Here is a 22,030-nt window from a genome sequence, read left to right as displayed (position 1 = left end):
TGAGACTGTGTTTCTGCTGATTTGCACCACTGGTCTCTCACTACCAAGTAAACAAGTCAGAGTGGACTGTCGCTGGCTTTAATGGAAGCAGCTGAGACGTCATATAATTTCAGCTCTTATGTGAAATGCAGCCCATTATTTTAGAGGAAATGACAGATTAAAACTGTGTAAACATAAATCTTTACCGTGCTAGTATTTCTTTTTGATATATTAAAAAAAAAACCTCAAAGCTTTTTTTGATCTCATGTGATATTTCAGACTTACTGTTTACGTGCAGAAAGAATACCATACTGTACAGAGTTATAAACTTCAGGCAAATCAAATTTAAATAATTCTTCAAAGATAATCCCTGTCCTATAAGGCTTGTGAAACATTAAGTGACGTGCGACCAGCTTGTTAATCCTAAATGAATAAAGTTTTGTGCATTCTAATCCTAATGCTTCTTTCATTTCAGTTTTGTAGTTGTGTAAACCGCAACAACAAAAGCACTCACTACACAGAAAAAACAAGGAAGAAATGTAATTGACATTACATAAGCACAAAGAATACACTTCTAGTGATGTCACTGCAATTCACAGAAAGCAGATTTCAAATGCATTACCAGGAGCACTCTGCTGCTGGGTGGTCCCCGTGCCATACAGAGACAAGATGGAGTCTTTGGAGAGCTGTTTCTTGGCCACCTCTTCTGACTTAGTAGTTTGCTCAGTGAATAGATCCAGATCCCCAGATGTCACTGCAGACAGAGCGGCAACTGCTGGTACAGAGGACGTCCCCTGAGACAGATACCAAAACAAGCTGTCGAATTCTGCATAATAAAACACAGCTCATCCATTCCTTGAAATCCAAATGAAGTTATGAAATTAGAAACTAAACAACTGTAGAAGGTAACATGGTGACACTAAAGGGAATCGCTGACAAAGCCCATGCAAAACCTACATGCAGGATAGAGGAACATTTCCTATTTTGAATCTGTTAATGTAAAAGGAGTAGATAGAACCTCTCTGATGCTGAGTTCTGCCCACCACATCCTGACCACAGTGGCTTCAACAACAGGCATGTGGTGCCGCTTAAGGACCAGCATTCCTGGGAGATGTTCGCACATCTCCTGATTGTTCGCACAATCACTGCTGCCAAGAACTGGCATCCCTTGGAGTGAAGAACATTTCTACAACTACAGCAGACTGCAGGAGGGTCCTGCAATGGCTGATTTTGTCTTCTTTGGGGGGGGAAAAAAGTTTTGATTTTCAAAAGCAACATCATGTTATTTTTATGAACCGAATCTAATCCGTTTTTACCGCAACATTAGAATGCTTCCAGTCTACCCAGATATGAGGTCCAGCAAAACTGCGACCACTGCACTCTCCCCTACACCTTGCATTCCGCTTGTAGACAGGGGTAAGAACACGAATACAAATGAGCATGTGGATATTGTAATACAAAACAAAAAATTTCACTTCATCTCCTGTATCTTGCACACAGATAGTATTACACAGTCACAACTGACACCTCACTTTAATGATCTCTGCGGTCACTAAATATTCAATCACATTTGCGTATAGGGAATTGACTTAGATATGAAGAGTTTCAGAGAAGTCTATGAAGACTAGTAAAAACTGGATAAGAGTCTTCTCAAACTATAGAATGAGGTGAGCAGCAAGTAGAGTTAAATCATAGTGTGCATGATCTGGCTTGAATTTTTAAAAAATCAAACATTTAATGCCTTGGCTAAAAAACCTTTCAATAAATTAGCCTCCAAGCATTATGCTCACAAACGAACTTAAGCAGAACAATATTTTGAATCTATTATGACATCAAGCAAGAATTTTAAGACAGGAAAAAAAGCCACATAATTTTGCAAAAGATCTGAAATGTGTAAGAAACCGGACATGATGGAATTCAAATACAACAGTAGGCTTGAATCAAATATATCTGACGTAGCAATGAAGCAGAAGGCAGAGGCCGAGAGCGTGGGCCCTGCAGCGAGCCTGCAGGCTCGCCCCAGTGCCCTCGGACCTGCCACTCCGCCTTCCCTCTGGGCCCAGGGAGGAGCTGCCTTACCGCCATGCCCCACGGCCACAGGGAGTGCTTGGCAGACGCCAGCATTGGCTGTTAGTGTTGCTAGGTGACAAAGCAGCCACACCTCACTAAATGATCCTCCAGCACGTTTAGTTTCTGTTCAGTCTAAAAACCTGCTCAAAACCCTGGGGTCTGTTCCCTGAGGAGGACACAGACGTGTGAGAAAACCTGAAGTGCTTGGGAAAGCTACTATTATTCCACCTCAGGCTAGAGCAGCCCCGTGCTCCAGACGCGTGTGTTTCTTCCAATGAACGCCTGCCTCCACAGGGACACAGTCTAAGCACAGCCACGCCAGGCAGCATGGCTAGCAGGTGCTCGAACGGCCATTTACGGGGCGGGTGATGGGGGCGCCCCACGTGCCGGCAGGACCACTCCAAGGTAAAAGGAGAGCCACTGCTGCCGGTACGCGCGCACTTTCCGGAGGCCGCAGGATCCCCAGGCAAAGGCTCTCTGGCCGTCTGGGATCCGGGGCCAAACCGACAACAGGCCACAGCACCTGTGTGAGTCTAGATGCTGTGGGGATGTGGATATTATGGACAGAACAGGAAAGGGAGGGCTTCTACGTGTCACCCTGGGGGACACTGGAACGACACCCCTCAACCCCCAGTACACGCGTCCTCGCGGGTCAGCTGAGCGTTCCCAGCCCCTCAGGGAAGACTGCACAGCCAGACAGGAAAGCAGACGGTCACATCAATCCAGCTCACATTCATGTGAGGGGAAATCTCCAACCAGAATTTGCACCACACTCAGAAAATCAGGACTGAAAGAAGCAGGGTTCAGAGTAATTCCTAGTGAGGTCCAATTCAATTTCACAGCATAAAAAGCCACCAAATCAGTAAACTATGTACAATGTGTGTGTGTAAAATGTGTGCTTTAACCCACCTTCTCTCTCCCTCCCCCAATTTTCAAAGACATTATTTTGACAAAATGTCTGGATTAGAGTCTTTACATGTAGTTTGGAGGGAAGATAATTCTGTTCACCAAATTATTTTAGAGGGCTCCATAAAACTGACACCATTTTGGTCCAAAAACATTCAGAAAAAGAATGAGGTGTGATTTTGAAGACCTGCCCTGTCTCCTCTCAGGTACAGAGGCCCAGCACGAAGGCCAGGGCGGCCCTGGGGGCACGAGGAGGAGCTGCACGCACACTGAGGGGGGCTGAGGTCCGCACTGTCCGGCTCGCTGCTCTCCCTGCACAGAACCCACGGGGCCTCGGCTGGCCTGGGGTCTAACGCGCAAGCAGCTGCAGAGCGGTTCCCGCCCCGCAGTGGAGTCTAAGGAAGGCGGGCCGGCCGAACGGCCCGCTAGAACGCCAGACCAAAAGAAGCTGCTTTGCATGCTCGGACTGTCAAGTATCCCAAATACTTCTTTCCACACCCAAAATGTTAGCGTGAGACTTCTTCTTTTACTACCACACGCATACCCACGGCTGCACACATTCACAAGGTAATTAATGTTAACTGAAACGATAATAGCAATACTTAGTTCCTCTTTTTACGTGTTGGGGGAAGGAGGAGAAGAGGCAAAGCCATAAAATAAAGCTATTTTCTCTGAAAATAAACAGCGATGCTGCAGATGAAGCTCCACTTAAACTAATGATTCCTCAGAAATCTATCTGCTCAATTCCAGCGTTAATTATACAACGACTATCATAATGACAATAAATATATATAATAAAAATATATGTAATTCGTCTTCCTAATAAGACATTGGTTCTTTCTTATTAAAACTTTCCATCCAAACAATTCCCATTTGGCTCAGGTTTTCTAGAGACAGAGAAATATTTTACCTCAAAAATTATACTTTACTACAAAAAACTAGTTGCTTATTTGTAAATTTAAAACAGAATCTTGGGCTTCCCTGGTAGCGCAGTGGTTGGGAGTCCGCCTGCCGATGCAAGGGACACGGGTTCGTGCGCCGGTCCGGGAGGGTCCCACGTGCCACGGAGCGGCTGGGCCTGTGAGCCATGGCCGCTGAGCCTGCGCGTCCGGAGTGTGTTCTCCACCGTGGGAGAGGCCACAACGGTGAGAGGCCCCCGTCCGCAAAAAAACCCCACAAACAAACAAACAAAAAAAAACCCAAAACAGAATCCTAAGTTGTGGGCTTAAGAGTAACCTATGTCCCTGAAAGTTATATATTAATATCTCACCTTAAAGACAAATACTGCACGGTATCACTTATATGTGAAATCTTAAAAAAAGGCAAACCCATAGAAACAGAGCAGAATGGTGTTTGCCAAGGGCTGGGAGGCAGGTACACATTTTCAGTTATAAGATGTAAGATCTGAGGATCTAATGCATAACATAGTAGCTATAGTTGATTATACTGTATTGTATAAATGCAATTCAATGAGAGTAGATTTTAAGCGTTCTCACACACAAAAAAGGTAAATTTGTGAGATAATATATGTTAATTAACTTGGTGGTAGGAATCTTCACAACGAATATATATATCAACACATTACGTTATACATTTTAAACATATAATTTTATTTTTCAATTATACCTCAATAAAGCTGAAAAAATATTTGAAATATTTAACAACAAAAAAAAGATGTGACCGACAAGGGATTAATCTCCAAAATATACAAACAGCTCATGCAGCTCAATATCAAAAAAACCAAACAACCCAATCCAAAAATGGGCAGAAGACCTAAATAGACATTTCTCCAAAGACATACAGATGGCTAAAAAGCACATGAAAAGATGCTCAACATCTCTAATTATTAGAGAAATGCAAATCAAAACTACAATGAGGTACCACCTCACACTGGTCAAAATGGCCATCATCATAAAAATCTACAAACAATAAATGCTGGAAAGGGTGTGGAGAAAAGGGAACCCTCTTGCACTGCTGGTGGGAATGTAAATTGGTGCAGCCACTATGGAGAACAGTATGGAGGTTCCCTAAAAAACTAAAAATAGAACTACCATACGACCCAGCAATCCCACTACTGGGCATATACCCAGAGAAAACCGTAATTCAAAAAGACACATGTACCCCAATGTTCACAGCAGCAGTGTTTACAATAGCCAGGACATGGAAGCAACCTAAACGTCCATCAACAGAGGTATGAATAAAGAAGATGTGGTACGTATATACAATGGAATATTACTCAGCCATAAAAAGAATGAAACAATGCCATTTGCAGCAACATGGATGGACCTAGGGATTATCATACTGAGTGAAGTCAGAGAAAGACAAATATGATATGATATCACTTGTATGTGGAATCTAAAATACGACACAGGGACTTCCCTGGCATTCCAGTGGTTAAGACTCCTCGCTTCCACTGCAGGGGGCGGGGGGCACGGGTTTGATCCCTGTAAGGTCCCACACATGCTGCGTGGTGTGGCAATCAATCAATCAATCAATCAATAAATAAAATACGACACAAATGAACTTACTTACAAAACAGAAATAGACTCACAGACATAGAAAACAAAGTTATGGTTACCAAAGGGGAAAGGGGGGGAGGGATAAATCAGTTTGGGATTAACATATACACACTACTATATATAAAACAGTTAACCAACAAGGACCTACTATATAGCACAGGAAACTGTACTCAATATTTTGTAATAACCTATAGGGGAAATGAATCTGAAAAAGAACATATATGTATAACAGAATCACTTTGCTGTACACCTGAACCTAACACAGCACTGTAAATCAACAAGACTTCAATTAAAAAAAAAAAGAATAAAGGCAAAAAAGAAATTCCATGTAAAGTTAAGAAGGCAAGTCAAAATTTCTTTACCACTGATACTTTTTAAAAATCTTTATTGTTAATATTACGTTCTAAATAATTTTTTAAAAAATCATTAAAATAAAAAAAGGCAGATTTTAAGGCTAAGAAATAACGTGTCTTCATAAAAAAGCATATGGGTACTGAGTTTGCTAGAATTTCTTGTTCTCAGTTTCCCTGCACCCGGAAGGAAACACTGTCCTGGGCTGGCCCGACAGAGCACAAGAAAAGAACTACGGGCTTCTAGTCCATGTTCACACGCCAAACAGTTCAAAACCCTCTGAAGTAAGTAACCTTGTGGATCGCAGGCAAGGCTGAAACAGTCCGAGTTTTCCCACTTACTCATTTTAAACACTGTTTGCCTAGAGCAAGAGTTAGCAAACTTTAGACAGTGACTCTTAGGCTTTGTGGGTCATAGAATATCTGCAGCAACTACTCAACTTGCTTTTGCAGTGTGAAAGCAGCCACAGACAGCATGTAAGTAAACGGAGTGGCCGTCTCCAATCACACTTTATTTGCAAAAACAAGCTGCAGGCTTAGTTAGCCAACTCCTGGCCTGAAGATCTAGAGGCTTTCAAGTAAGAAACAATTCAAAATTGAAACTTTCCAAAAAGAAAATACACAGTGTAAAACCATACTCTTAACACATACCTGAGCTGGTGGCAGGACAGTTGCAGGTAAGGGATTAGAAATCATCGGTCCAAAGATGTCCAGATCATCGTTCAAGGCCTGTCCCGTGGCTGTGTTCCCATTAGTCACTGGCACCTCGGCAGGGCCGTCTGAAAAGAACGTAGATTCTTGTCTTAAAAGATTCTAGAATCTCTTAAATTACTTGAAACATGGCTTTATTCTAAAAATATATGGTTAAAAGTTCAAAAAGTTAACAACAAAATGTATGCCCTCCTTCTACCCCAGGCTCTCTCCTCTCTCCCAAAGAAACCATTTCCAGTTTTGTTTGTTCTCAAAGAAATATTCTTTACCCACCAGTTTCTAAGTATATATGCAAACCCCTTTTTAACAAATGGTATTATACTATTGACATTATTCTGTGTCCTGATGCTTCCTTACATGTAAGGTACTGTTCTGAGTACTTTACATATATTAACTCATTTAATCCCATAACCTTATGAAACTGGCACTACTTTTTTTTTTTTTTTTTTGCAGTACACGGGCCTCTCCCGTTGCGGACACGCAGGCTCAGCGGCCATGGCTCATGGACCCAGCCGCTCCGCGGCATGTGGGATCTTCCTGGACCGGGGCACAAACTCGTGTCCCCTGCATCGGCAGGCGGACTCTCAGCCACTGCGCCACCAAGGAAGCCCTGGCACTACTTTTGTGGTCACTGGCTAAGCTGGGATACGATACCATGTTCCTACGAAGGCTACCTCTCCATAAATATGCATGTGTGTGTGCGCACACACGTGTGTGTGTGTGTGTGTGTGTGTGTGTGTGTGTGTGTGTGTGAGTGTTTCCAATATTACTTCATATCACATTTACCTACCTTGGAAATAAATTTTAATGGTTTAAAATGTCTGGAATGTTAAATTTTAAAGTTACATAAGGAAAAAAACTGGACAGAAAGAAAACAAACATACACTATACACTGATTCCGTAGGAAGTATCCACAAAACACTGAAACAGACCCTTTCTGTACTCAAGCGCGGCCACCCTCAGTGTTGGGTGCACTGAGCCGCCGGGCAGCACCGACACCCCTGACGTCAGTCCAGAACTCACAAGTGTCGGGTGGGGGGCGGTGCAGAGAGCTTGCAAGCACGGGGTTTCAGGGAGCAGGACAGCTCACACAGCTCAGTGTTCCGTGGTCACGACCCAAGGAGCAGTTCAGAACATCACAATTCCAATCTCCGAGGACTTACATCCTAATCGACCTCCCACTTTACAGCTTACAACCTCACTTGATCCCTCTGCTGAACCACACACTCCTCGAAGGCAAATGAGGCATCTTCTAAGACGCCTTCGACAAGGAGGGGGATGGACGTCTTGCACAGAGTAGATCCTTGGATACTGAACAGATTTAACGCAAGATCTACCTCCTACTAGGTATTTCTAACACAACCCACAGAAACTCACAGATTTCTTCTTTTTTTGAGGTGTAACTATAGAAATTAGTATCTTTTATTTCCCTGTTTAAGCTTCAGTGAAACAAATTATCATTAATTGCAATGAATAAATGGTCACAGTAAAATATTCTTTACTACTTAATTTATAAAAGTGTGTGTGAAACCCATGAAAGGTTAGTTTGGAAGAAACCAACTGCAAATATTTTTCAATAATTTTCCATGATATCACATTATCAGAGCCATAAAAAATATATACTCAGCACATATGTTTATGCGTTACACATGTTATATCTCTATAAGCACTACGGACAATTTAAAGGTGAAGCAATAAAACAATGTGTAGATTATTACTAATTTATAATATACAGAATTTTAAGCTAACACACAACCATGACATAAAAGAATTCAAATATGACTCATACATGAAAGTAATTTTTTCCGTTTCTAACTCATTCAAAGTGGCAACATTCATTCTGAAGTTAGACTTCTTTCAGGTGCTATTTTATGTTTTCCAGCCCATTCCACATTCCATTTACCTGATGTGTAGTACCTCAGGTAATATGAACCAGAAATAAAATATTTTAGAAGGACAGGGTATTCTAGATTAAAAACACAACTAAAGGAACATCTCTGTGCTATCCACAACTCAGTAAAGAAACTCAAATAACACTGCCATGTGAGTCAGTGGTGCTTGAACCCCTAAGCTACAGAGCTGAGGACAGGGGAGCAACCTCATCAAACAGACACGTTCATTCTATCACATGAACATGGAAGCACTTTATTAGCAGAAAATATGACTGTATTTCATGCAACTTAAACTCGCAAACAGAAGCACATGTCCTCCAAAATAAACCACAACCAAGAGGAACAAAAGTAAAAATGAGCATAAGTAACTATTTCCAGTTTTTCAGTTAAAACTTTTTGCTGTTTCAAGTAATAGCAAACACTAACAATTAGGATAAATTTATATTAAAAAAAACTTTAAACATGAGAAAATGCTATCATTAACTTATTATTATTACCACTATTATTATTTTTGGTGAATTGGGGAAAAAGGTATCAATCTATTTTTTGCCCCAGGACATGTCAATTGGCTTGTACAACATCAGTGAGCTCAGGATGCGCTGTGTGAGAACCAAGAGGCTCAGCGACTACAGGCAAATAATGTTTGCATTACTTTAGAAACTGAACATGTTTCAGAAATTTTAAGTCTGTTCAAAGTAGTACAGTCTTTTAAGTCTGTTCGAAGTCCTCCAGTCTTCTCCCCACACAGTCCCCTAATATGACGGATTGAAACTCCCATCAATTCTCCTTGTTACTAAAAAAGCTAAGCATTCACAGAATTGTCGAAGAACAAATCCTTAACTTACATGAAAACATCTCGCCCTTGCAAAATCAGTACACAAATTCCCAACGAGTTTTCCCACTGGATTTCAGTGTCTGCTAAGTTGACTTACTACATTTGGCTTGCTAAAACACATTCTCTACCAAGGACTGTTTCAATTTGTTTCAAAACTTGTGTTTTTTATTTTCAGAATTTAAAAAGGACAGGGGAAGGCTAGTAATCATTACCATCACTATAAACATCACCTGCTTCCTGGACTTTCTAAAAGAACGTTTCCATGTTATCATTTCTGTCTCCATGGAGGATGAGAAGGCATCTCCTTCCATCACCCCCAGTTACAGAAACCGGGGCACAGAGAGATTCAAGACTCAATGTCGCTTCCCTAGTGAAGCAGCAAAACTTGTACTAGAACGAAGTCTTCTGAGCCCTGGACCAGTGTGTGCTCCTTTCTTTAAGCCACATTACACAAAAGTCATGTAGTTACAGCTGTAGATAAAGAAATCACTTAAAAGTCTGAACATTAAAAACCAACCCTTACATAGTTAATAATTATTAGTACAAAGTTAGAGAAGCAGCGGCATCAACAGTTCAGAACCCACTCCGCGCCAGCCTGTCTCCACACACACACACACCACCGCCCCCATCCTCCGGCCAGGCCCGGCATCCTCAGGGTACAGTGAGGGGCCCGGCATCCTCAGGGTACAGTGAGGGGCCCGGCCGGTGCAGCCATGGAGGGGCACCTGGGCCGCACGGGCAGCCCCGTCACAACCACTGCAGCTCAACGCGGCCTCTCCATCAAGGGTTCACCAGCGGCACAGTCCTCGCTGATCAAACAGAAGCTCAGAGGCCACAAAAGCCATAGAATACTAAGATGTTAAAAGCAGTTTTTCAGATAAACATTTAAAAATTTAGAAAGAGTAAGTCTTATTCAAATTAAATGGTTTAAACAGTGTAAATGTTTACATTAGCACTGTAATGTAAGAAAAATAATTAAATCCACATGGGCTACATTTTGAGTGTACAGACACATGGGCACATGTGCACACACACCCAGACCAGTGGAAACCTCCCCCTCCAGGGGTTGGGGAGCCCAGGGCCAGGCCACGCAGCGCCTCCAGGACGGGAGTGGCCATCTGTGCAGATAGCGCATCAGGACCTGCACGCACAGCACCTCCCCGTGCGCACAGGCTCCTTGCTCGGCTGCAGGGGTGGGGGGGGAGCAGGCCCCTTCATCAACATGCAGAAACAGTAGCCGGTGGACAGCAAACAGAATGGGAGCGCCAGAGTACAAGAACAGCCTGAGGCAAATGGCAGAAACTTAGCTGGAACACCACCAGAAAGAAGGATAATGAAGCACAAAGGACCCCTCGAAGAGGAAATGAGCAAACAAGAAATGAGAACAGTGCAGTGAAACAGGGAAGGAATTTCCATTTTAAAGGCAAGGCATCAAGCCTACAATTAGCTGCCTGCCGGCAACTATTTTCTTTCTAGTTACCTTAAGATTTCAGACTAATGTTTGATCTGAAAAGGAGTTGGTAGACGACTGTTTTATACTGCACACATACCAGAAATTCACAAGAAAAGCTTAAACGTTTTGAGCCAAAGAAAGAAAGTTGTTAAAAATCAGTGCTACATCTCACACGAACAGAAGGCCTGCCCAGCGTGCAGTTACTGGCCTACTTCACATCATCACACTGGTAGATGCTTAGAAAGAAGGCAGCATTTCAAATATCACAACGTCATGAAGGCCATTTCTATCATCTAGAAACCTTCCATGTAGCTGTCGATTCTATTAATCGTGGCTATACCAGAACTCCCCTGACAGCAAAAATCCAAATGAGTAAAGGTAAACAAAGTACTTAAAACAATATTTAGTGTCTTCTTCTTGGCCCATTCCAAATGCTTTTGAATGACACCATGTATAAACTAAAAGGAAATAAGAATAGAACAGTTTGGATTTTTAATAACCCACTATTAATACTAACATTTTTAAGTTCTGTTGCCAGGTACTCTGATCAAGCTCTATATAAAGTGTCTCAGTTTAATGCCCCCATCACCTCCAGAGATTCTGACACAATAAGACGAGGATTTCAACAGAAATATGGTGGTACAGCTGGAAAACTCAACTGCTATATCCTTTTGAGCAGCCTTTCCTGGTTCCCCCAAACAGAAGCAGTGCCCCTACCGCGTCCAAGGTTAAAACAGTTCCCGGGGCAGCTGCCCCACCTCCCGAGAAGAGGGCACAGAGGGTGGGGCTGGCCTCACCGCCCAGTCGGGGGCGCCGTCCTGGGCCCCAGCTCCCCGCTGAGCGCACGAGGCCCCGCCCCCGGCCCTGTGACCCCCGCGGCCCCGCCCCCGGGCCCCCCCAGCCTGCGCCCCACCCCCCCGCTGGCCAGGCAGCCTCCCAACTCGTCCCCCCAAATCCAGGGGCTGCAAAGCAGCAGCCTTCCCAGGTGCCTTAATATAAGTAATGTCATTTTTGGTTTTTGTCGGCGTGTGAACACACTGAGTGTGACGGGCACTCCCCACATGCTCACACTTGCACCACACTGACTGCCTAGGCCCTGTCCCCCCATCCTCTGTCAGAAAGAGGGTGCAGCTGTCTCCTCAATCAGCGTTGGCACAGAGCAAAAGCTCCACAAATACTGGTGAATTGAAATGCTTTCCAAACACAGATCACCAGAGGGTTTCTCGGGGACAGCAGAGCCGTGGGGAAAAACGACAGTCAGGGGGCGGGTGATCCTGCTTCTGTTGGGAGAAGAAGGGAAATAATGACACTCATTCTGAAAAGAACCAGTGGTCTGGTTACAAACCCCTCTTGGTCTCTGCCCTCTGCACTCCCCCACATCTGGCCCTCGCTGAGCCTTCCTCCCGGGAAGCCTCCTCCTCTGAGTCCACGTTCTCCTGGAAGACCCTGCAGCCACTGCTGCCGGTACCCCTGCCGTCCCCCTTCCTGGTCTCACGGCCTCAGCGCCACACGACCCGCCACCTCGGTACCGCGACTGCATCCCAGCTGGAATCCCTACTCCAGGCCACCATGGCAGTGAGGCTGCAGTTCTCTCTCAATCAGAACCCTGTCCTCCAGCATCACTCTGTCCACAGCTGGGAGCATCGCTGCAGCCACAGCCACAGCCACAGCCACACACACACACACACACACACACACACCCCACACACACACATCACACACCATACACACATACCACACACACCACACACACATACCACACCACACACATACCACACACACACCACACCACACACACCATACACACATACCACACACACCACACACACATACCACACCACACACATAACACACACACACACCACACACATACCACACACACACACGACGGCCCACGCCTGGGTCGGCCTCCTCCCTACTCCCCTCTCCACAGCTCTGCTCCAAGCGCCATCACAGCCCTGACCCGTCGGTCATGCGAAGCTGTCTGCTCAACAAGAAGCAGACGGGCTTTAAATCACAAGATACTCTACAAAGGGGAGGCGCGAGGAGCTCGTGTATCTGGGGGCTCGCTCGCCCTTCCCGGAGCCCACTCACGCTAAAGATGACCCCCAGGACACATGAGAGTTTGCCTGACGTCAGTTTGCACAGCATGAAAAATTCATCTGCTCCTCCTCTGACTAGCAGCAGCAAGAAAAGTAACCTCTGAGTGGAGGAAAATAAAATGCAAATTGTGAATCTTGGCACTGTGCCAGGTTTCACGCTGAATTTTCACAAATATCTCTCTTCCACAATCTCACTCTTCCCTGAGCAACAGTCCTCTGTCTTCTCATCTCCAGACTGCACGTGGATGCATCCCCACTTGTACTACTAGACACAAACGGAGATGTGCTCTCCCGTATTTACCAGAGTCCCGTGAACTTGGCTGGTGCTCAGTAAATATTAATGAATTCATCCTTTACTTGAATGTCAGAGGCATTAGCTGGTCATAATCTATTTGCAGAAATGATAAAAAATCTCAAAGAGCAGCATGAGATTTTGTGTATTACTAATCTAGTGTAAGGCAGAGAGGAACATGGTAAGTAGTGGAAGTTATGTTTTTCATTATTGTTCTTGACTGACCGTGAACACTCAGCCTTGAGCACACCCTGGCTGCAATGAAAGGTGCCGAGTCTAATTCTTCACCTGTAACTAGTGAGGCGTCATCCTGAGAAGGAGCGAATCTGAAGTGGAAACAGCACCGATCAAAGAAAGAAGCCTGCTTCCATGAGATGCAGTGATGCTCTCCTTAACGGCAAAACTCCTTCTTCTTAAAACTTTGTATGTTTTCATGTTACTCAAAGAGCCCTTTTCATTTTCTACTCAAGAAACCATTTAAAGCCTTTTCCTTAATAAAAATGTTACTTGGAATTCCTTTATATTAAAACACACACTTGCCTTATGAAATGAAATAAACTCCCACGTGTGTTACCTTGTAAACTCAAGTCACAGACATTCATTTGAAGCGTATTAAAATTTTCAAGCTTCAAACTGTTTTCAAAAGCTTAAAAAAAGATGGCTGAGAGTCAAGTGGAATTATTTATTTTTAATTTTTAGTTAACTTTTCTTACTGCTAAGTAGATGGCCTTTAGGCTTATCTACTGAAATGACTGAGTGGCCTTAACATTTGCTGTGAACCTCCTGCTCTGTTTACCCCTTCCTTTCCAAGCCCCTCCTGCCACAGGTCCCCGCAAGCTGGGGGACTTTGGGGCAGGGGGTGCCCTGTGGACGGGTACGACAGCGCTGAGAGGGGTCTGCAGTGCCGCCACCTCTCAGGGGACACACACACGGACCGAGAGTGTCTGAAACTGCTGAGAAGCGGTTTCAGAAGTAAACGTCGTAGAACTGATTGCTCTTTAAAAACTATATAAATATACAGCTTTCATATGTATATAAGATATATATCTCAAACACTTCTGTACCACTTTACAGCCTCAAGAGACAAGAACTCTGCAAGTATGAAGCCAGACTGTATAGGACAGGTCAGCTCTCTCTGCAGCCACCGCTCTCCCCGGCACCTCCCGCAGGAGCCCCGGGCACCCCCGCCCCCGACAAGTCCCCACAGAGACACGTGCTCCCCACTCTGTGCACAGTACTGTGCTGCCTATGTCACACTATCCATCGTTTACGCTCTGGCCAACAACCACGGACAGGCTCTTGCGTTCACTTCCTGGTGAAGACGCCAGAGCCCAGGGTACCGCCTCTAACTCCAGGGCTCCCCCGTGCCACGATGCTGCCAGCTGTCCCCTGGACAAATGGGCCTAATGTCTGTCTTATGTGACACAGTGTCAGCTGGCAGTCTCGGAATTTAATTTCCTATCAGAGCTCAACACAGTGTTAACAGTTAAGAACACGGGTCAGACTCTGTAATCTACCTATGGTGTGACTTTGGGCAACTTACTTAACCTCTCTGCACCTCAGTTTCTTCATTTGTAAAATGAAAACAACGGTAGTTCACCGATTTCAGGGCTGTTGCAAAGATCCAACGAATAAATGTCTGTAAACACTCAAAACAGTGGCTGGCACTCGGCAGGCACTATCTCAGTGTTTCTTAAAGTAACAAGATGACAATTTAATTACTACTTGAGTCAAACATCTTGCTGCGGTTCATCTACGAGCCGAGACTGGACTGTGAAGTCAGGGAGAACCGGGTTTGAACCCAGTTCTGTCGTCCAGAAGCCGCGCCTTGGAAGCCAACTTCTGTCAGCTTCAGTGTCCTTGTCTATTTAAAAAAAAAAAAAAGTGGGGGGAAGAAGGAAAAGGGGCAAAGATGTGTGTGTGTACAGTATGCTCCCCGCTGAAGGGCCGTCGCAGGCTGACACGCACCTGGGCCAGGGGCTGCGCAGAGGCTTCCTGCCTGCAGAGCCGTCTCCACCGCAGAGGCCTCGCCCGCCCTGGAGAGAGGCCACGGGATGCAATTCTGGCCCGGCGGGTCCCTGAGAACTCTACTGGGGGACCTTCTGGGAGAAGTTTTCCCTCCTGAGAAAAGCAACTGCTGCACCGAAGTTTGGACGTGGTCCTGAGGCCGGGGGGCTGGGGCCTGAGCTTAGGGCCAGGGCTCCGAGGGGGACGGGACAGTGGGCAGGAAAGAGGAGCCCGGCTCCCGACCTCACCGCCCCCCGCGCCGCCCCCCAAACTGCTCGCCCGCTACGATTGTCAGACGCCACCCATCTCAGCCACGCTCAGACGCTCAGCCACCTGCAGTCACGAGGCGCCTCATCCACAGCCGTGTTCGCTCCTTCAACACCTGAGCGTCGCCTGCCTGCTTCCTGTGGCCGGCACGGTCCCCGGAGGCCCGTGAAGATGCCCTCCTGCTCTCGGCCCAGGTCTGGCTGGGCTGCGCCCTTGTCCCCGGGTTGCCGTGCTGGTTCTCCCACTGGCCCGCCTGTCGCCCTCGGCTGCCTCCCAGCCCGGACTCGGGGCCACGCGGGGAGCTGCCAGCAGCCGGGTCTCCCCCAGCGACGCGGGCCCCCACCTGCCTGCTCTCCCTCCACAGGTGTGATCACACAGAACTACCACCAATTCCCGAGACCTCCTTTTTGAAAGGGTAATAACAGTCTATAATCGTTTGCGGACCATACTCTTGGCAGCAGAAAAAATAAACATTTTTATTGGGTTTTAAGCCATAGCTGAAAAGCGTAACAGACTACAAAATTACTTCGGGCACTCACGCTAGACAGAGCGGCCCTTTTCCTCCCTCCCTGGAAAACAGGGGTGGCACACAACTACCCCAAGCCCCGGATCCGCCGAGTGTACAGCTCCGGGCCGCAGGCGGGTCCAGGGCTGGGCCGCGGCTGGCATTCTCTCAGTCCGCCCAGTCACTAGCTTGCTTCACTTGACAGCGTATGGCCTTTGAGAAACAGAAATCTCCCTGCAGGAGTTTTCTGCTTTAAAGGTAACTAGAGTGTTTTCTGTGGGTGTTTCATCCTTTAGTTTGTTTTCTGTCCAGAAAATCTTATAAAAACAAAAAAATTTAAGGAAAAAAAGTAATATATTCACCTCTCATTATATAAAACTGGAATACATATTACTAGATAATTAAGCTGGTTATTTACTAAAAACCACGTTTAACTAGCATTGTCAACCCACCTGAACTTGGCTACTGTGATAAGCTAATGCTTTTATTTCCTGAAACAGAGGCATGAAGCGAAGACTTTAAAACTTGCCCAAAGCTGTACTGTATGTTCCTTTGAGCTTTTCAATTAAGAAAAAACTGAGGAAGCCTCTATCTAAATACATCTCTATAGTTCAGTATGATTTTCATCACCAAGCTCACAGTCGATTCTCTGTGAGCTCTTTCGAGGTCCCCGAGTCACACACACACACACCCCGCCCCGTGCCCAATGGGCCTGCGGTCAAAGCCTCCTGAGCAGGGAGCAGGCGGCAGCGGTGCGCACACAGAACAGACACCCGCGGAGGGCTCCCCGCCTCTGGGGAGACTGAGCTGAAGCCTGCAGTTTACGATGCTGCTCAAGCCTTCCACTGAGAGCCGGTGCTCACCCCTGAAGACTCTAATCTCAGATGGGATCTTCTAGAAAAAGAAAGAAAGAAAAAAGCCTGGGGGATTATCCTAACCAACTGCTGAGCAGTCTGTCAGTTTTCATCATGTGAGGACAGACAGGAGCATACAGTGTAGGGGCGTGGCGAGCACAGGCCCTGGAAGCCAGTTTCAATTCTCTTCTCACACAGCGGGGGACACATTCTAGGCAAGCGGGTCTGTGTCTGGAGCATCCAGGGCTTGTTCATTCTGGGCCTCAGTCGAGAGGGGCCCTAAGATCTTGGTTATTTCCAAGATCAAAGGGCAGGTAATAACCAAGTCGATGACCCCACTTCTGATACCAGACAGTAAAGCACTGAATAAATAGTATTTCTACAAGCTTCCAACGTGAGTTAACACCCAAAGGCGAAGTCACCCTTGCAGGTACGATCGAGCACATCCTCAAGTCCAGCAGAGCTCAGCCTCAGTCACCACCCACACACTCGTGTACGCTTCGTGCCCATCACAGGGCACAGCTGAGTAAGGCCTGCAAAGCTAAAAACCTTTGGCCCTTTTCAGAAAAGAATTTGCTGACCCTTGCTGCTAGAAAGTATACAGACAGCATTTTATATTTGACCTTGGGATGGGGAGTAGATCTGGAAAAGTGAGCCGAAGAAAACAGGTTAAAAAAAAGACTTGCCAAAAGGCCGTTTAAAGGGAAGTTCGAATTTCTAAAACATGATCTTGACTCTCACACTATAGGAGTCCACTGAACGTGATCCTGAGCGCACAGTAACCCTGGGATCCTGGCCCGCCATGGCTGTGTAACTGAACTAACCCTGTGGGAATTTTCTCTGTATTTTCTGCAAATGTTTTCAGTTTACGCCTGTTCTGGTCTCATTCACATGGGGATATGCCATCTTTTCTGCACGACCATAAATCAGACTGCCAGGCACCTGCCCCTCCTCCCCACTGTGTCTCACTTTACAGGGGAAAACCAGAGCGCCACGCTCACCTTGGGCAGCAGAAAAACAGTCTGCTGCTCAAGGGCGACAGCAACTATCGATCCGGTTTGGGAGTGCTGTTCTCTGAAAGTCTGGAAGTGCCTTTCAGGTTACTGAGAAGCAGCAGGAGGGAAGCGCTGCAATGTGCTCTGGGTAGGGCTCTCGGTCTCCTGCTGCTAACACTCCCTCAGCAAGACCCCCAATCCCTCTTTCTGACCCTAGCGCCCACCCTGCCACCTCTGGAGCTGTTCCAGCTCATGATCCAGAATCGCCCATCGCCCACAAAGCCCTCTCTATGCCCTTAATCTGCCGCTCCTTCCTGCCCTAAGCGGACCTCGGTTCTCCCCTAAGGACATGGGTTCCTGACGCTCTCCCCCGTCTAAAAAGACAGCAGCCTTCCCGATCACAGGCCCGTGAGTGAGAGAAGCGGAACCGCTGCCAGCGCGGCTGACTCTCCCAGACACTGACACCAGAAGAGGGGTGCTGCCGTCCCCAAACCCTAAAACCCAGGGACTCTGAGACTGGGTGGTGGAAGGCAGGGACACGCGGACAGGAGCTCGACAAACGGAGATACCGTGTGACAGTGAACGGCTGGAAGGCAGAGACGCCCGCGCTGACCCAAGCACTGAGAGCGAGAGGAACAAGCGTTTGCCGAGGTCAGGGGTCGAGCTCCAGGCTCGCAACTACGCAGCAGCACCGCGCCAAGGGCTGGGCACCTGAGACCAGTTCCGCCACCTGTCCCCCGGGCCCCAGCCCGTGCGGCTCCTGGGGACCACCTAGCAGGCCCGCCTGTCCCACAGGGTCACTCCCCAAGGGAAACACCCTACAACTTCCACCCAGCAGCAAACCCCACTGGCGCTCTCTCTCAAAGCAGGCCCAGAACTGGCTACTTCTCGCAGCTCCCGTGGCCACCACCCACTTCCACCTGTCTCACCAGCCTGCAGCCTCGCCTTGCTACGCTATTCTCAACAGGGTAGCCGTAAGGGCTCCTAAAAAACCCAAGTCGGATGAGGTACTTCTTTGCTTGAATCCTCCAATGCATTTCCAGGACACTCAGAGTAGCAGCCTTAGTCAGGTCCCAGGGTCACTCGCCAGCAGCCACGCCAGGGCCCTCCTTCTGGCCCTGCCCGCTCCCGGCGGGGATGCCCAGGGCCACTGCACCCGCCCTGGCCTCACCGCGCACGGCCAGGGAGCCCCAGCCTCCTCAGGTCTTCCCTCCAACGGTATCTCAGGGGGCCCCCAACACCCACCCCCTGAACCCTGCTTAAAATCACACCACTGCTTTCGTTCTCTTTTAGCTACAGCACTTAGCAAACATGACCATGACGTATCTTACTTAACTATCTCTTCACTGTTTCCCCAGACAGGGGTCAGGTACTTTCATCTGTCTTCCCTCACAGCTCTCTCCCCAGTGCCTACGACAGCGCCCAGACACACGGCAGACACTTCAGGAGGAGGTGCGAGGTCAGTGAGCGAGTCTGTAGGGTAAGGGCCAGGCCTGGCTCAGCTCTTATGTTTCTAAGTTATGGACCGATAACCAGGCACTCACGGCCGGGAAGGAAATGCTGCCGCCGAGACAAAGGCGCGTGGAGTCCTAGTAGGATCTTTCCGTACTGTGGCAGTAAGTCTTTTTTCTCATTTATAGCAAAGGAAATAAAATACAGAAATTATGAGAACTAGTATTCAACACAATTATATTTAGAGCCCCTGGACTAAGCCCTATTTTTATATTTCTGATATACCACTTATTTTCACCACCATAGAAGATGTTTATCTGTAGGGGGTATATCTGCATGATACACCAGTTTCCTAAGTAAGACAAAAACATTCAGTTGTAATTCTTAAGACAGAAAACAATTTTCTCAATAGAACAAAGATCAATTTTTAGAAAAGCAGTGTATGAAGGTCGACTCTACCTTCCAACTATCTTTCACTGTTTTCCTGTTATTAATCTTTCCCTAAACTAAAAGAAATTTCTAAATTAATTACTGCTGAAGGCTCAGATATTACTAAAAATAACCATTTATCAAGCTATTTTAAAAGGAAGAGGAGAAAAATGTAAAAAGAGCTGACAGTATTTGTAGATAAGGACAGTACAAGCACTCCTTGAATGGAAGTCTGTTTACTCACCAGGCAGACAACATCTATCTGTCGGCCATAAGAATAAATATGACATTAAAATGAGCACAGACATTCTTATTGTCATCAGACACATAAAATGAATCTAGCCACTAGATCTAGGTATAAAGCATGTTGCTTCAGCTAACCGAAATTAAAGTGTCCTTTAAAATAGCACATGTTATAATAAGGCTACACCGTAATTATTTTGCTAAGGGACCTCCCCTCCAACAAAACTAAATGAAGAGAAGGCGGGGTGGGGTGGGGGGAGAAAACATTTCAAATGCTGAGACGTCACAGTCCACCAAGCCTTTGAAGAGTACTTTGTTATCCTCTCTCCCCAAGGAACTCATTACTTGTATTTCCATGAAGGCACTGCTGACAGACACCAACTCCCTTATTAAAGATTTCCCTTTTGGTGGGAACTCAAAAATCTAATCATACCATTTTCAAATTCAATTAACAGGTATCTTTTGGCACACTGATGATAAAGCTATTATATTCGTTTCAAGTAAATGTTTCAATTGTTTTGTAACTCTAATTAATGATGACTTGTATTTTTTTACTACTTACCGAGTCCTAACAGATCAACAGTGGGCTCTGCAGCTTTTTTAGGGCTGGTACTTTTTTTAGGCTCCAATTGCTGATCTTCTTTCTTCTGCAGCTTTAAAGTAAATAATCAGATTTATTATTTTTTTTCAAATAAACTGAACAAGACTTTTAAGCCCCAATTGGGCATAGTTTTGATAAAGTTAGTGTAATGTAGCCTATGAAGAAGCATAGTGTGATAAAGCTCACAGCATTCATTACCATAAACTTAAACACAATCATTGAACTTGAACTGATAAACCGGACACGAGGACCCCAAAACAGTGAATGTAGAAATTTAATCTCAATGCTTGTTCCTAAGCATTTAACTCCTTCACGTGAACATTCCACACTATTACAGTATTATAATAGTGTATTATACTTGCTCGCTGCTGCTGCCGGGCAGGCCCCGGGTCCTCGCGAGCAGAGCAGAGGCCACCGGCACTAATGGAACCTGATCTGATGTGCAGGCAGACCTCGTTTTACCGCTCTTCCCTTTACTGTGCTTCACAGATATCACGCTGCTTACAAACTGAAACTCTGTGGCGACCTGCGTGGAGCATTCTTCCAACAGCATTTGCTCACTTTGTGTTTCTGTGTCACATTTTGGCAATTCTCACAATATTTCAAACTTTTCGTATTTGCTACGGTGCTCTGTGATCAGTGATCTTTGATGTTACTCAGTAATTGTTATGGGGGAGCCACGAACCACACCCATATAAGACTGCAAACTTAATCAATAAACATTGTGTGTGTTCTGACTGCTCTACCCACCAGTGGTTCTCCATCGTCCTCCCTCTCCTTGGACCTCCCTAGTCCCTGAAACACAATACAGAAATTAGGCCAATGAGTAACCCTACAGGGGTCTCCAAGTGTTCAAGAAAAGGAACAGTCGCATATCTCTCACTTTAAATCAAAAGCTAGAAATGATTAAGCTTAGCGAGGAAGCCACGTTAAAAGCCCAGACTGGCCACAAGTAGGCTTTCTGCACCAAACAGCCAAGTTGTGAATGCGGAACAAAAGTTCTTGAAGGAAGTTAAAATCGAATAGTCTTAGTCTGATGTGGAGAAAGTTTCAATGGTCTGGAGAGAAGATCAAACCAGCCACAACATTCCCTTAAGCCAAAGCCTAATCCAGAGCAAGGCTCTAACTCCCTTTAACTCCCTAAAGGCTGAGAGAAATGAGGAAGCTGCAGAAGCAAAGTCTGAAGCCAGCAGAGGCTGGTCCATGAGGCTGAAGGAAAGGAGCCGTCTCCATAACAACGAAGTGCAAGGGGAAGCAGCACGTGCTGATGCAGAAGCTGCAGCAAGTTATCCAGAAGATCTGGCTGAGATAATTCATGAGGGTGAACAGATTTTCAAGGTAGACGAAACAGCCTTCTATTGGAAGAAGATGCCATCTAGGACTTTCATAGCTGGAGAGGAGAAGTCACTGCCAGGCTGTGAAGCTTCAAAGGGCAGGCTGACTCTCCCATTAGGAGCTAATGCAGCTGGCGACTTTAGGTGGAAGCCGATGCTCATCTACCGTTCCAAAAATCCTAGGGCCCTTAAGAATTATCCTCAATCTGTGCTGCCTGTGCTCTCTAAATGGAA

At 46.1% G+C, this 22,030-nt stretch overlaps 1 protein-coding gene across 5 annotated transcripts in view; it reads right to left on the bottom strand.

The window, feature by feature from the left end:
- The window catches only part of SMAP1 (small ArfGAP 1), a 158,931-nt gene that overhangs the window by 4,009 nt on the left and 132,892 nt on the right, over positions 1-22,030 (bottom strand). For all 5 annotated transcript variants that reach the window (XR_002175183.3, XM_073789341.1, XM_019929275.3 and 2 more), the window contains 3 exons: positions 20,424-20,514; positions 6,476-6,603; positions 602-773 (listed from right to left, as the gene is read on the bottom strand). Coding sequence is in view for 4 of the 5 variants with exons in the window: in XM_073789341.1 (XP_073645442.1) it covers positions 602-773; positions 6,476-6,603; positions 20,424-20,514 (391 nt within the window). In the remaining variant the exon portion in view is untranslated. The remainder of the gene's footprint in view (positions 1-601; positions 774-6,475; positions 6,604-20,423; positions 20,515-22,030) is intronic.

This window comes from Tursiops truncatus, chromosome 12 (assembly GCF_011762595.2).
Source record: "Tursiops truncatus isolate mTurTru1 chromosome 12, mTurTru1.mat.Y, whole genome shotgun sequence".
Taxonomy (NCBI): Eukaryota; Metazoa; Chordata; class Mammalia; order Artiodactyla; family Delphinidae; genus Tursiops; species Tursiops truncatus.
This window is presented reverse-complemented; position numbering and strand designations above follow the sequence as displayed.